Here is a 16138-nt window from a genome sequence, read left to right as displayed (position 1 = left end):
TCTGAAGAGTGGATCTTGAAAAGGATAGACCACGTTTTTCTTGCACAAGAACATTGGAAAAGAAGATAATATATAATGAAAACTTAAACAGCAGTAGAAGAGTTTACCGTTATGGCATTTGACTGTCCTCCCAGCTCTTGGAAGGCTGAGGCAGGAGGGTCCTGAGTTCATGGACACCTGTGGTAGAGCTGGTTGGGACTTGAAGATGAAAAAGTTTGAACCACTGTTGTTTTTTCTTTGTTTCTGGCATTGGGACTTGAACTCAGTACTTAATATTCTCAGTTTGGCTTTCTTGCTCACAGCTAGCACACTACCACTTGAGCCATGCCTCTGGTCCAGCTGGTTCATTGGAGGTCACTTTTCTGCGCAGGCTGGCTCTGAACCTCTGTCTTTCAGGTCTTAGCCTCCTGAGTAGCTAGTAGAGCCAGTAGAGTCTGACTTAAAACCACTGTTGTGAGGAATGTTAAAAAACAAAACAAAACACCAAACTCATCAAAAGACAAAGGCAAAGGTTGCATCTTTTCATTTTGGGCCTGGTTGAGACTTAACGGTTTGGCTTGTGTTCTTAGTTATTTTTGCACTGCCCAAAACGTAGAATCCGAAAGTAGATAGCTGGTGTTGGTATGGGGCGAGGCAAGTCTAGAAAATCGGTGTAGTAAAAGGGAAAAACTGAAATAATGTCAGGGAGTAGGTAAGAAGGAGAATAGTTCCCATCTCCAGGAGGTAGACTGACTTTCCCTATTGCTTTGGAGCAATGGCACCTTTCCTAGGAGTTCCCTGACGTACTTCTCATGACTCAGTGGCCAGGATTAGATTACAGACCATGTCACTCTCTCTACTCTTTTCTATACTTTGTGCCCGGGGAGGCTGACCTTAAGTCCTCTGGGGTTTCCTACAGTGTTTGGCCTATGGCTGCCATCGCCTAGAGATCAGGGGTGAAGAGCAAGGTGGGTGTGTTCAGCACTTTAGTCCTCGGCCTGCCTGGCAGCCACCACACCTTTCCAATACTTCTCTGCAAATTCTCTGCTCTGGATTCTTCTTTGTTCCTTCAGGACTTCAGATGGGAACAGCTTTCCTGAGGGTTGCTATAATATACTTTGTTTCTTTTCTTACTTTGTTGCCACAGTTTAGAAAACCCATCAATAAGCTGCTGTACTCTGATAAAAATGACTTTTTCTTCCTTGTTTTTTGTGGTGCAGGGGATTAAGCACAGGGATTCACCTATGTCCAGCATGTGCTCTACCACCTAGCTGTATCTCTAGCCTCTAATCTGAAGTTAGTTTCTGGCAAGGACAGTGAAACAATGAAGCAACCAAATGTGTCCCCCATAGCTATGTCAAATTATAAGTCATGTGTAGGGGTGCAGGGGCTCACTCTTGTAATCTCAGTTGCTTGGGGAGGGTAAGTAGGAGTAGCAGTGTATAATGGTCTGTTTGAGCACCTCATATTTGTTTGACTGAATCTAGGTGCCCTAGTGTAAAATATACATCAGACTTCAAAGACTTTGTTTGCACCTTTTTGTTTTTTTTTCTTCACATGCCCTTTGCTCCTTACAGCTATTTCTCTTCTTTATAATATGGGTCCTAGAAAATGTAAAATTACACATGTGATTTATATTTCTGTTGGACAGTATTGATCCAGAATGTGATTATAAACCAGAAAGTAAGTAAATGAAAATGACCCTTTGGAAAAATCCTATTAAGTAGAATATTTTATTTCTTATTTTTGTGTGTTCATTATTTTTCTGCAAGCTCTGGCTCTTTTTTTTTTTTTTTTTTTTGGTGGGTCATGAGTCTTGAACTCACGGCCTGGTATTGTCTCTGAGCTCTTGCTCAAGACTAGTGTTAGGTGGGAGCGGAGGGAGAAAAGTTCCTTCCTGCTCCTGCCCACTCTTCCCTCATTCCTCTTCACGTAGGACAGCACGTAGGACAGCACGTAGCCATACCAGAAACTACCTACCTGAAACCAGTAATCACCTGTAACTGTTAATTACCTTACTGTCAGTCATCTGATTCTGAGTCAGCAAAAGGGCCCCAGGCTCTGAGGTCACTTCCTCATCCTCTGTGGTCACTTCTGTAGCCCCGGTGGCCACATTTCCTCCTTGTCTTTCCCTATATACTCTCTCTCTGCCAATAGTTCGCACTCTGCACACCTACATCTGGTACAGGCCTGCAGTTTGGTTCTCCCAATAAGCTCTTCTGCCCAACCCACATGGTGGTCTCTTTACCAATTTGAACCACAGTTCCATTTTCAGTTTTTGAGTGGTAAATTGGAGATAAGAGTCTCACAGGGACTTTTCTGCCCTTACTGGCTTCAACCCTCAATCCTCAAGTCTCAGCTTCTTGAGTAGTTAGGATGACAGGCATGAGCCACTGTGCTCTGGCTTTTTTCACTCATGGATGTAGCTCTGCAACTTTAGCCACACCTCCAGTTCCTAAATACAGTATTTTAAAGCAACGAGAGCTTGGTATTTGTAGGCATTTGATCCAGGCTAGTCTCCAAAAGCCCAGCAAGCCTTCATACTATTTATTTTTCCAGAAGAATATTTTCAGCATAGGTTCACTGTCATTTTTCTTTATCCTTTGAGAGTTGGCTCAAATTTCTTTTACAGTGCTAGAGATCAAATCGAGGGCCATGTGCATGCTAAGCAAGCGTGCTACCATTGAGCTGCATTCGTCAGCTCCAATACTGACTTCTGTACCAGACTATCTATTCTCCCATGTCTCTGGTGGATATTGTCATCTTCTGGTTATATGTTTTTCCTGGATCCTAAACGAAGAGTTTGAGGTACATACCCATGCCTTATATATACTGGGTCCTTCTGTGGGTTTTTCTTGAATAAGTAAGCTTGTAAACAGAAAGAATAAGTAAGTTATCAATTGGATTACAGCCATGCACCATCATTCCTTGCCTGTTTTTAAGATAAGGTTCTGCTAACTTTGCCTGGGTTGGCCTAAAACCACAATCCTAACACTACTACCTCCCAAGTAGCTTGGGTTTGTGTCAATGCCCAACACATTTCTTTATTTTTAGTTTTTAAAGGTAGAGTATTGCTACGTAGGCCAGACTGGTCTTGAACTTTTAATCTTCTGAGGTAGGGGATTATAGATATGTACTACCATGTCCATCTCTTCAGAGTTGTTTAATCCATCTATCCATTGAGTTTGAAATTCTAATTTTTATATTACATTTGGGAATTTGACTTGGTTATTTTTAAAAATATATTTGGCCAGTTAGTTTATTGTTCCTTATTTTATATTTTTGAGTTTTGCTTTTTATTTATTTATTTATTTACCATATTAAACATTTGTTATTTTACATCCTGTAAATGACAACTCATATTGGCTTTTGTTTATGGTTTCCCATTTGTGTTGTCTTGTTTTCTATGGTTTTATGCTTTTTTAACTCTGACCTTCTTTTTTCTTGGAACATTATCTGTTGGAATTCTTGTAGGTCCTGGTTGATAACATAACCTATCTGGAAGGAACTTCCATTTTTTATCTGACTGTAGTCTCAGGATACAACTTGGTTTTGTTTTAAAAATGTGTGTCTTAAGGTTCTTCAGATAACATAGATATTGTGGCTTTAGGTTGCAAAAGGTATTTAGAGAGTTATGTTTCCAGAGGAAATGTTTTGTCTTCTCCAGACAGAGTACAGTCTATGCATTTCCTCCCTGTGCTTTTTCTGTTGGTGTTTCTGTCCAGTCTACTGATGATGTGACTTTGGGGTCCTTGACTCTCAGATGGCCTTAAATGCCAAAATCATGTCAGGCTCTAGACATTTCGGTTGTGCCACACTGTGAAAGTAGTTCTTGATTATAGCCATTCTAACTGGGGTGAGGTGGTATCTCAACGTTGTTTTGATTTGCATTTTTTTTATGGCTAGAGAGGTTGAGCATTTCTTCATGCGTCTATTGGCCATCCTTCTTTCCTCTTCAGAGGAGTTTCTCTTTAAGTCTTTAGCCCACTTATTTATTGGGCAGTTGTTTCTTTGAAGATTCGTTGTTGGGGGATTTAATTTTTTGAGTTCCAGGTATATTTTAGATATGAGACCTTTGTCCGTTGTATGGCTAGTGAAGATCTTCTCCCAATCCGTGGGCTTTCTATTGAGCTTGCTAGCTATGTCCTTTGCCATGCAGAAGCTCTGCAATTTTATGCGATCCCAAAAAATATGGAACGCTTCACGAATTTGCGTGTCATCCTTGTGCAGGGGCCATGCTAATCTTTTTTTTTTTTTTGTCAGTCGTGGGGCTTGAACTCTGGGCTTGGGCGCTGTCCCTGTGCTCTTCAGCTCAAAGAGAGCGCTCTACCGCTTGAGCCACAGCACCACTTCCGGTTTTCTAGAGGTTTATTGGAGATAAGAGTCTTACGAACTTTCCTGCCCGGGCTGGCTTTGAACTGTGATCCTCAGATCTCAGCCTCCTGAGTAGCTAGGATTACAGGCGTGAGCCACCAGCGCCCGGCTCATGCCAGTCTTCTCTGTATCGTTCCAATTTTAGTATATGGGCTGCCGAAGCAAACACAAGATAAGAGTCTTGCAGACTTTCCTGCCTGGATTGTCTAGAACCTTGATCCTCAGATCTCAGCTTCCTGAGTAGCTACGGTTTTAGGTGTGAGCCACTGGTGCCCAGCTTTAAAACTTTTTTTTTAAAAATGTTTAGTTTTACCCAATATCTTATTAATCTCAATTGTAGAATCTATTTAGGAAATGTCATTTCTTATACCATCACAACTGACTACTTGTCATTACTGTGTATATGTTTAGTAGTTTTGTTTTCTCATACTTACTATTTTTAGGTATGTTTCCATTTACATTTTTAGAGATGGTTTAATATTTTTTGGTTTTACTGAAGTTTGCAGGGTCAGCTTTTATATTTGCTTGTTTCTCAATTTTATGATTTAAGTAGTGTTGCTAAGTAACTATATCATGCATCAACTTAAAACTCTTATTTTTCTTCTCTTAGGTCAACTTGACATAAAACAGCTGATAGCAAAGAAGAGACAGTTGGCAGCAGAGGCAGAGGTCAGTGGTAACTTCCACTTAAGACTCTGAAATGTAATTGTAGGTGGATAGATTTGAATGTTATTTAGAGAATATTTTCCTTATTGGTTGATAATAGTTTGCCGTAGAACAAGAAAATAAAACCTGCCGCTTTGCCATCTTGCAGAAGAGTACACATTGCCTTTTGTCTCCTGTCACAGGCCTAAGATTTTCTGACTCTTTCAGCAAATCTTGATTTTAGTGAACTGTGTGGAGAGCTGAGAGAGTTGAGTATTTGAATGACGGATGGAGTTATCTCTCATGGTTCATAGTCACTAGGCCTTCAGTAAAGGTTGAATCTGAATCAAGAAGTATATTTCCTGTCAGAGAAGTCAAAATAACTCAGAAACTACTACAGAGAACTGTTTCAAGTAAGGACAAACTGGCCTACAGATTGTATAATTATCAATACCTTAAGGAAATTCTGGAGGACAAAGAATACTTTTAAAGAAAACAAACGTAATCTAATAACATGTGCCTGGATGTAAGTTGATTTCAAATCTAAGTCAATTCCCTTTCTATCCACAATTTTTTTTTGGGGGGGGTCCAGTCGTGGGGCTTGTACTCTGGGTCTGGACGCTGTCCCTCAGCTCTTCAGCTCAAGGCTAGTGCTCTACCATTTGAGCCACAGCGCCACTTCCGGCTTTTTTCTTTTTGCTTATGTGGTGCTGAGGAATCGAACCCAGGGCTTCAGGCATGCAGGACTCTACCACTGAGCTACCTTCCCAGCCCTTAATTCTCTTTCTAATGGAAGACCATTTCCAAAGGTTATTGGCCAGACTGAATCTATAATCAATATCTAACACTCAATGATGAGGATGAAATAGGCCTGTTTTAGTTATTAGTTTAATTAGATGTATAAATCCATACATATATATTTATAATGAGTAAGTTCAGCAAATTTAAAAATATTCCCTAAAAGAGTATAAGATTATTTATATTAGTTAGATAGCAGGATCTTTGTTATTATCAGTTTCTCTCCAAGGCCAAGGACATATCTTTCCCCTTTCATCTTGTTTGTTTGAAATACAGCATTTTTTAAGTCCAAGGTTATTAATTCCAATAATCTGTTTGTTTAACATTGAGATTACTTTCCCCTTTTATTCTGTAGGGCTATTTGTGATATCTATAATGTAATAACTGGTTTGCTTTATAAAATGGTATGCAAAAGATGTATTGATACTTAAAACTGTGAGTTGGTTCTTAGTTAAAAGGGAATTAAATTTTATTCATCTTCTTTTCTTTTGCTCAAGGCTAGCACTCTACCACTTGAGCCACAGCACCACTTCTAGCTTTTTCTGTTTATGTCGTACTGAGGAATCGAACCCAGAGCTTCATGCATGCTAGGCAAGCACTCTATCGCTAAGCTACATTCCCAGCCTCTCATCTTTTTTTTCTTGATTCTGTTGGATTGCTTGTAGAAGCCTCCAAAACTATAATTCTTTCTGGACAAAGCCTTTCCTGATTAGTATTTTGTTGCTCTTTTAAGGAACTATTTGAAGATTTGACTGTTAGGCAACTTTTTCTCTCTTCTTTTTTTCTTTTTTCCATATTGGTGTTTGAACTTGGCCTGGAACCTGTTAAGCAGGCCCTACCACTTTATCCATGCCTTCAGCCCTTTCTGTGTGGTAGTTTTCAAGGTAGGGTCTTACTTTATGCCAGGACTGGCCTTGGCTCTGATTCCCCTACTAATGCTTCCCCATGTAGTTGGAGATAAGGACATACCACTCATTGTGGCCAGCCATTGTGCTTTCTCTGTAGTTGGGATAATCAGTGCATGCTACTGCACCCAGCCATTGGTTGAGATGCAATCTGAAAACTTTTTATTAAATAGTGCTTTGTTCTGAATGAACAACCCAATTGTATCTGGTGAACCCATGATTTGATGTAGAAGTGTTTGTATTGGCTGTTAGTTTCTATTTCATTAGATTAAACATTCTGTTATGTATGTATGTAGAGCTATGACAGCTGATCATTCCCTTTACAATAAAAGAATTTCTGAGGAAAAGTTTTAGTTAGCTACATGGTTGTGACATAAACCATATAAAGAGGACCTTGAAGAAAAGTAGTCCAATGCACTTTCCTTTAAAATTAGTGGAATAGCAATCAAGGAAAATGTACAAGAACTGGACTGGAGTAAGATACCAAATTACAGATGACTTCAAAGATTCCTGACTTTCATTTATTTATTTTTTTAATGGCAAAATTCTAAGAGAAATATTATATGAAAACAAGCAAATTGTATGGCTCTGAACAAGGCTGACATTCTTACATGATCATTTTATGTTAGTTGATGTCAAGCAAATACAATTATGTATATAAAGCACTTAGTATAAAGCCTGGCTTTTAATAATGTTATAAATATAGTTCCTTTCTCCTACCTAAACCTGCTTATTTTTATTACAGTAGCTTCCTGTCTGGTCTTACTATATGCAATCTGCCTTTGTAAGTTGTTTTGAACTTGAACATCAGAATAATAGTTTGACTAGATACCTTATTGATGAACAGTCTGCTTAATAAACAGTGAGCGTGGGACCGGAAGTGTTGCTTAGAAGTAGTCACATGTAGTTAACTAAAGCTGGTGCCCAGAATTCATTTTTCCCTATTATAAAGGGAATGGTTAGCTCTTATAGCTCCACAGACTAGAGTTGTCAGCTGAGTAGTACAACTTAACAGATAGCCAGTGAATACCTTTTTAGTCATCATTCAATATTTGAGACATGCTTAGATTTAAAAAGCTACTTTTTATCAGACAGACATAACAGTAACTTGTGCTTTCACCAACTCTAGAAACGTACAGAGAACTCTGAAAATTTAGATCTATAGTAGAGCTCAATTTAGGAAGGGAGTAAAGAAGGCTGTCAAATTCTGACTGAGCAGCTCTTCAGTCTGACAGGAAGTGGTGGGTGGAAGGCATGTGAGGACTTTGCTAGAGTGAAATTAATGGGGCCATAAAAATTGTGTATCTAGGACTGAAGCTGGCTCAGTGGTAGAGCGCTTGCCTTGAATGAATGAGGCCCTGGGTTCAATTCCTCAGTACCACATAAGCCGAAAAAGCTGGAAGTGGTGCTGTGGCTCAAGTAGTAGAGCACTATCCTTGAACTGAAGAGCTGAAGGACAGCGCTCAGGTCCAGAGTTCAGGCCCATGACCCACCAAAAAAAAATAATATTAATAAAACTAATTTAAAAAATGGTGTATCCTAGCTGGGCTCTGGTGGCTCATGCCTGTAATCTTAGATACTCAGGAGGCTAAGATATCAGAATCGTGGTTCAAAGCCAGCCAGGGCAGGAAAGTCCATGACACTCGTATCCCAATTAACCACCAGAAAACCAGAGGTGGCACTGTGGCCCAAATGCTAGAGCACTAACCTTGAGCTGAATTGCTGAGGGACAGCACCCAGGCCCAGAGTTCAGGCCCTACGACTGGCCCCGCCCCCCCCCCCCCAAAAAAAAAAAGACTTTAAACAATCTAAAGGAGAGTCAAATGATTAAAACCAAATAACTTACGTTAATAATTTTAATATTGGATTACACAATTTTTTGTTATAAATAATAAATCTACTCTGATTTCTTTTTTCTTTTTTTTGTCGGTCATAGGGCTTGAACTCTGGGCCTGGGCACTGCCTCTCAGCTCTTCAGCTCAAGGCTAGCGCTCTACCACTTGAGCCACAGTGCCACTTCTGGTTTTTTGGTGGTTTATTGGAAATAAGAGTCTCATTGTGTTTCCTGGCTGGTTTTGAACTGCAATCTTCAGCCTGCTGAGTAGCTAGGATTACAGGTGTGAGCCACTGGTGCCTGGCTACTCTGATTTCTTTTTTTTTTCTTTTTTTTTTTTTACTATTTTCTTTTGTGGGGTGGGGGGGTCCAGTCGTGGGGAGTGAACTCTGGGCCTGGGTGCTGTCCCTCAGTTCTTCAGCTCAAGGCTAGTGCTCTACCACTTGAGCCACAGGGCCACTTCTGGCTTTTTTCTTTTTGCTTATGTGGTGCTAAGGAATCGAACCCAGGGCCTCAGGCATGCAAGACAAGCGCTCTACCACTGAGCCACCTTCCCAGCCCCTACTCTGATTTCTTTAAGTATAAAATGTATTTGAAAGATATTAATGTAACTCATAGAATCTAGAAGTTAAATGTTCAGTATCTTGAAAGGGTAGAGATTTTAATAGGAAAAATTTAGATAGTTCCTGATGTTTCATTTAATAAAGTTGCTACTCTCAAAGGTCAGGACTTTGGATTTATGGGAGAACGAATTGAATTTTGGCTAGAAGGGCAAGGCCATATGGCACATTCTAGCCTGGTTAGTCATTAGCCTTATCTCTTGATTGTGGATTCCCGAGAAAAGTGAAGATGGTAGAAGGGCAAGAAGTGGCTTCACTGTCACCATTTGTGGAGCTTTTATTAATAGATACTTTTGTGGGTTTTTTTGGTCAGTCGTGGGGCCTGAACTCTGGGTCTGGGCACTGTTCCTCAGCTCTTCAGCTCAAGCCAAGCACTCTACCACTTGAGCCACAGCGCCACTTCTGGTTCTCTAAGTGGTTTATTGGAGATAAGAGTCTCACGGAGTTTCTTGCGAGGCTTGGCTTTGACCCAGGCTTGGCTTTGAACCGATCCTCAGATCTCAGCCTCCTGAGTAGCTAGGATTATAGGTGTGAGCCACTGGCACCCAGCTGTCTTAAGTATTTTCTGTCCAGAAATTGTGATTATTGCATAAATTAAGATTGGGTTTTGCTGTAAAAATGAACAAAAAGCCAGTTGTGGCTTACACGAGCTAGAAGTATATTTCTGTCTCACCTCCACATTCCTAGGGGTGGGAAGTCCAGAATTGGTATGTCCACATCCTGGTCCTCAGGGACCTGGTTCCTTTCGGCTCCCTGCTTCACCACTCAGATTGCCTTCCCCCTCCTCATTTTCCAAATGGCTCCAGCCATCTCACCTGAGTTCCAGGCAGCAGCATTGAGATAGGGAAGGAGAGGGACAAGGAACTGGGTACCTTTTAAGGAAGTTGTCTGAAGGTTTTGACAGACCAGTTTCACGTGTACTCTTATTGGCAACCTAGCTGTAATGAGTGATTAGACATTTATTCTAGACAGTCACGTGCCCATGTAAAATCAGGACTTTTCATCTGAGGAAGGCAACAGGAGGTGATAGGATTGACAGCTAACAGTTTCTGCTAGAGCTGTCTATTTTACTTTGTTGCCTGGTCTTCTGCTGCCTTTTTTTGTCTATACAAGTCTGACCTTCCTTTGATGGTTTCTTTCTCATTTTACTTAAATGCGTGGAAGAATGAGACTCTAGTCTACTTTGAAGGTTTTTGGGGAAGTGAGTTCATTGTTCCTTTATCATCCCTACCCTGTTGCCCTCTTAGAAATATCAAACAGCTCAGTTAAAGATGGGAACTATTGAAATACAGATCAAAATGGTTAACTGGCCTTTATCTGTGTGGCACAGTGGTAGGTGCTGGATCTGTCCTTACGCTGTTAGAAAACACCAAAAGGGGTGAATAAGGAACAGTGAGGGTTAGGAATGTGGCTTAGTGGTGGAGTGCTTGCCTAGCATACATGAAGCCCTGGGTTCAATTCCTCAGTACCACATAAACAGAAAAGCCTGGAAGTGGCGCTGTGGCTCAAGTGGTAGAGTGCTAGCCTTAAGCAAAAGAAGCTCAGGGACAGTGCCTAGGCCCTGAGTTCAAGCCCCAGGACTGGCCAAAAAAAAAAAAGGAGAAGGAGGAATAGGAAATCTGGGTGCTGATGGCTCACGCCTGTAATCCTAGCTACTGAGGAGGCTGAGATCAGAGGATCATGGTTTAAAGTCAGACTGGAGTCTGTGAGACTTTTTATCTGCCATTAATCACAAGAAAAGTCAGATATGGTGCTGTAGCTCCAGTGATAGAGTGCTAGCTTTGACCAAGAGGAGCTTAGGGAGAGTGCCCAGACCCAGAGTTCAAGGCCCAGGACATGCAAAAGGAAAAAAAAAAGCAAAAAAATAACAGTGACTGATTTGGATACTTTCCAATGTTCTTTGTTCTCCAGCTACAACTCTGTGATATTGTGCACATTACTTGATTTTTAATTTAATTTAATTATTTTGCCAGTCCTGGGGCTTGAACTCAGGGGCTGGAAACTGCCTGAGCTTCTTTTGCTCAAGGCTAGATGCTTCCGGCCTTCTTTCTTTATGTGGTACTGAGGAATCAAACCCAGAGCTCCATGCATGCTAGGCAAGCACTCTACCGCTAAGCCACATTTCCAGCCCCAATTTTTAAAACTTTTTATCCAATGCTGCGGCTCCAATCCAGGACATGCTAGGCAACATTCTGCTACTAAGCTAGATTGTTTTGAGACTAGAAATAATATATAAAAACCTGACAGAGACCTAGCATATAGGTGTCATTCAATAAACAACAATTGCTATAGTAATTTTTAGTCCCTTCACCTTCATAACTTCCAGAAAGAAATCAAGGCAATATTCTCTCTTTTTCTTTCTCTTTCTCTCTCTCTTTCTCTTTCTGTTTTTCTCTCTGTCTGTCTCTGTCTCGTCTGTCTGTCTGTCTGTCTGTCTGTCTGTCTGTCTGTCTGTCTGTCTCTCTCTCTGTTTTGCAATCCTGGGCATTGAATGCAGGGCTTAAAACTACTTACTGTACACTTTACAGTAACCTAGATGTGGTATGCCTAGGAGTTTGATACCAGGTTGGTTTGTCATTTGCACTTTGCTGAGTGCTGTATGCACCGTTAATAAAATGACATGGTAATTAAAGTCAGTTGGGGAGGTAGACAGGAAAGTGCCACAAGGTAAAAAATATATAGACTTTCAAATAGTATTAAGCGTAGTGAAGGAGAGTAGGAAAGACATTAGAGCGAGTGAATTATCAAGGAGACCCCTTTGAGGAGTCAGTGTAGAGTAGGAACTAAAACCCGGTGATAGCTGTTTGTTGTAGTGCTTGTTTTGCCCAGAAAGGTCAGGTTTCTGGCTGCCTGCCCGCTATTCTGAGGTTGAAAGTTTCCTTGTGTAGCACCAGGCCTTGAGTTGGAGAAACAAGCAATCTGTAGATGAGTGTGATATGACTATGTGGGCTCATTATATAATTGCTCCTGAACTCATTTTTGAAAAAATTGTCATCAAGTAATCTGATTTTGTGTGTGTGTGTATGTGGCAGTCCTGGGGCTTGAACTCGGCCTGGGTGCTATCCCTGAGCTGTTTTGCTCAAGGCTAGTACTCTACTACTTTGTTTTTTGTTGTTGTTGTTGTTTTTTTGGTCCAGTTGTGGGGCCTGAACTCTGGGCCTGGGTGCTGTCCCTCAGCTCTTCAGCTCAAGGCTAGTGCTCTACCACTTGAACCACAACGCCACTTCCAGCTTTTTTCTTATGTGGTGCTGAGGAATCGAACCCAGGGCCTCAGGCATGCAAGGCAAGCACTCTACCACTGAGCCACCTTCCCAGCCCTACTTTACTACTTTGAACCATAGCACTACTTCCAGTTTTCTGGTGGTTAATTGGAGATAAGAGTCTCAATGGGCTTTCTTGCTTGGCTGGCTTCAAACCTCAATCCACAGACCTTAGCCTCCTAAACAGCTAGGATTTATAGGCCCCCAGTTAAGTAACTCCTTCCTTCCTTCCTTCCTTCCTTCCTTCCTTCCTTCCTTCCTTCCTTCCTTCCTTGCTTCCTTCCTTCCTTCCTTCCTTCTTTCCTTCCTTCCTTCCTTCCTTCCTTCCTTCCTTCCTTCCTTCCTTCCTTCCTTCCTTCCTTCCTTCCTTCCTTCCTTCCTTCCTTCCTTCCTTCCTTTTGTTGGTTGTGGGAGTTGCCTCAGGGCCTGGGTGCTGTACCTGAGCCTCTTTGTGATCAAGGCTAGCATTCTATAGTGCCATTTTTGGTTTCTGAGTGGTTAATTGGAGATAAGAGTCTCACAGGGACTTTTCCACCCAGGCCAACTTCAAACCTCAGACTTTAGCCTCCTGAGTAGCTAGGATTATAGGCATGTGCCACTGGTGCCTGGCAACCTGAATTTTTAAGAAGCTAAAACTGCTGTTATAAACTGCTTGTTACTTTATATTTCTTTCTCTCAACTTATGTTTTAATTTTTTCATTTATTCCCAGATGGCCCTACATTTTTCTTTTTTTTTGGCTCTGGTCGTAGGGCCTGAACTCTGGGCCTGGGCGCTGTCCCACAGCTCTTCAGCTCAAGGCTAGCACTCTACCACCTGAGCCACAGCGCCACTTCTGGCTTTTTTCTTTTTTCTTATGTGGTGCTGAGGAATCGAACCCAGGGCCTCATGCATGCAAGGCAAGCGCTCTACCACTGAGCCACCTTCCCAGCTTGGCCCTACCTTTTTAAATATTGTGCTTAAAATATTGTCTCCTAGCAGTCTCCAAAAATCCTTATATTGTGTCTTCCTTACTTGTTTTCCAGTCTTATCTCTGATCACTTGCGCCTTTATTGTATCTTCTAACCACAGGGTCCTTGTATCATTCTTGCAATCTTAGAGGTGACTTAATTCAGCTGTTTGGTTTTTCTTTCCCTCCCAGTATTGGGATTTGAAGTTTGAACCCAAGGCCCTGTACTTACTAAGCAAGCACTCTACCACTTGAGTCACATAACTATTGTAAGGTCCATTCCTGGATGGCGAACAGACCCCGCCCAGTACCTGCGTTACCTAGGCAACTGGGACACCTGGAAGAGGTCACATCTGCATCCGCTGAGGTCACATTTTAATCTGATGTGGCCACACCTTTCTTTTTTTTGTTTTTGTTTTTGTTTTGCCAGTCCTGGTGCCTGAACTCTGGGCCTGGGCACTGTCCCTCAGCAATTCAGCTTAAGGCTAGTGCTCTACCACTTGAGCCACAGCACCACTTCCAGCTTTTTCTGCTATGTGGTGCTGAGGAATTGAACCCAGGGCCTCATGCATGCAAGGCAAGCACTCTACCACTGAGCCACCTTCCCAGCCCCGTGGCCACACCTTTCTTCCACCTGGTCCCACTTCCCTTTACCTGGACACACCTTTCCCCGCCCCTACCCTATATAAGGCCTAACCCAGGGCCAGACACTCTCTTTTGCCAGCAGCGAAGAATGCCATCCTTGCCTGGTCCCAGCAAGTCTAAACCTACCCCTTACCTGAATACCACGTGCATGGTGCTGTTGTTACTCGGCTACCTCTTTTAAAAAACCTAACACCTATCCTTTTTGCCTTTTTATTATTTTGTGGATAGAATCTCATGTTTATGTCCAGAAAGGCCTGTACTATGTGGCTCCCATTGATGCTTCCTATGAAGTTGAGATGATGGGTATGAGCATCATACCCAACTTTTTATTGGTTGAGATAAGGTCTTCAGAACATTTTCCTCAGGCTGGTCTTGAACCTGTCTTTCAGATTTCTGTCTCCTGTGGATGAGCCACCATCAGCCCAGCTGCTTATTTTATTTTATTTTTTTATATATATTTTTATTGTGAAAATACTGTACAGAGGGGTTACAATTACATGGGCAAGATAATGAGTACATTTCTTATCAAGTATTGTTTCCCCTTCCCATTCCTTTGTATCCCCCCCCCCCCACCAAAGTTGTAAAGTTCGTTTTTCGACATAACGACTTATACTTCTCCTTGTTGCAATGGTCCTCCTGTATCCCTGTTTTAACAATTTGTTTTTTCCCTTCCCCTCCACATATACCAACATCATATATAGTGAAAGCAGGGGTTGTACCATGGGGGAGGGACATACAAGGCAACAAAGACATAATCTTATAAATATGTTAGAAACAATCGCATGAAAGATTTCTCTTTTTTTTTTTTTTTTTTGGTCAGTTGTGGGGCTTGAGCTCTAGGCCTGGGAGCTGTCCCTGAACAATTCACCAGCTGCTTATTTTAAATAAGAGGCTCTTTTGAGTGCTAAAATACAGTGCTTCTGTTTATCAAATTATCTATGCACCTTTTTTTCTGGTTTCTAGTTAGTTAGCTTACCTCCTCACGTTTTCCATCATATCCATCTGTCCAGCATGGCCCACTGAGTGGATGAAATTAGTATAAATATATGTAGTTGAGAGGATAAGCCAATCAGAAAGCCTAAGGCTCAACATCATTTTCAGGTCACTTATATTGGACATTACTTTTTTTTTTGTTTTGTCGGTTGTGGGGCTTGAACTCTGGGCTTGGATGCTATCCCTGTGCTGTTCAGCTCAAGGCGAATACTCTACTGCTTGAGCCACAGTACCACTTCCGATTTTCTAGTGGTTTACTGGAGATAAGAGTCTCACAGACTTTCCTGCCCAGGCTGGCTTTGAACCGTGATCCTCAGATCTCAGCCTCCTGAGTAGCTAGGATTACAGGCATGAGCCACCGGCGCCTGGCTTGGACATTACAGTTCTTGTGATCACATTTTGTGAAACTACCTTGGGTAGTTTCATGTGATAGAAAAATCTGGAGGAAGGCAAAAACAGACCACTTCCTTTTCTATATTTTTCTATTTTTCCTGTACAAAGTACATGACAGTATTTTTTGTTTTGTTTTTGTACTGGTAATGGGGCTTGAACTCAGGCCTGGGCACTTCTTTGCTTAAGGCTGGCACTCTACCACTTGAGCCACAGTTCTACTTCTAGCTTTTTGGTGGTCAGTTGGAGATAAGAGTCTCATGGACTTTCCTGCCTGTGCTGACTTCAAACCATAATTCTCAGATCTCAGCCTTCTGAATGGCTAGGATTACAGGCTTGAGCCAGCTACTGGTGTCCAACTGAATGATAGATTTTTTTTTTGGTCGTGGAGCTTTAACTATGGGCTTGGGCGCTGTCCCTGCACTCTTCAGCTCAAGGCGAGTGCTCTACTGCTTGAGCCACAGTGCCACTTCTGGTTTTCTAGTGGCTTATTGGAGATAAAAGAGTCTCACAGACTCTCCACCGGGGTTGGCTTTGAACCAGGATCCTCAGATCTCAGCCTCCTGAGTAGCTAGGATTACAGGCGTGAGCCACCGGCGCCCGGCAGATTTTTTAATTGTAAAGGTGATATACAGAAGGGTTACAGTTACATAGGTAAGGTAATGAGTACATGTCTTTGATTTTTTAATTGTAAAGGTGATATACAGAAGGGTTACAGTTACATAGGTAAGGTAATGAGTACATGTCT

General features: G+C 41.7%; 1 protein-coding gene and 1 pseudogene across 2 annotated transcripts in view; one reads left to right on the top strand and one right to left on the bottom strand.

The window, feature by feature from the left end:
* Positions 1-16138, top strand: part of Soat1 (sterol O-acyltransferase 1) — a 51044-nt gene that overhangs the window by 13681 nt on the left and 21225 nt on the right. For both annotated transcript variants that reach the window (XM_042674579.1, XM_042674578.1), the window contains exon 3: positions 4964-5022. In XM_042674579.1, the coding sequence (XP_042530513.1) occupies positions 4964-5022 (59 nt within the window). The remainder of the gene's footprint in view (positions 1-4963; positions 5023-16138) is intronic.
* Positions 4165-4243, bottom strand: LOC122104014 (annotated as a pseudogene).

Source organism: Dipodomys spectabilis, unplaced genomic scaffold (genome assembly GCF_019054845.1).
Source record: "Dipodomys spectabilis isolate Male_0828 unplaced genomic scaffold, ASM1905484v1 ptg000019l, whole genome shotgun sequence".
In the NCBI taxonomy this organism is placed as follows: domain Eukaryota; kingdom Metazoa; phylum Chordata; class Mammalia; order Rodentia; family Heteromyidae; genus Dipodomys; species Dipodomys spectabilis.
This window is presented reverse-complemented; position numbering and strand designations above follow the sequence as displayed.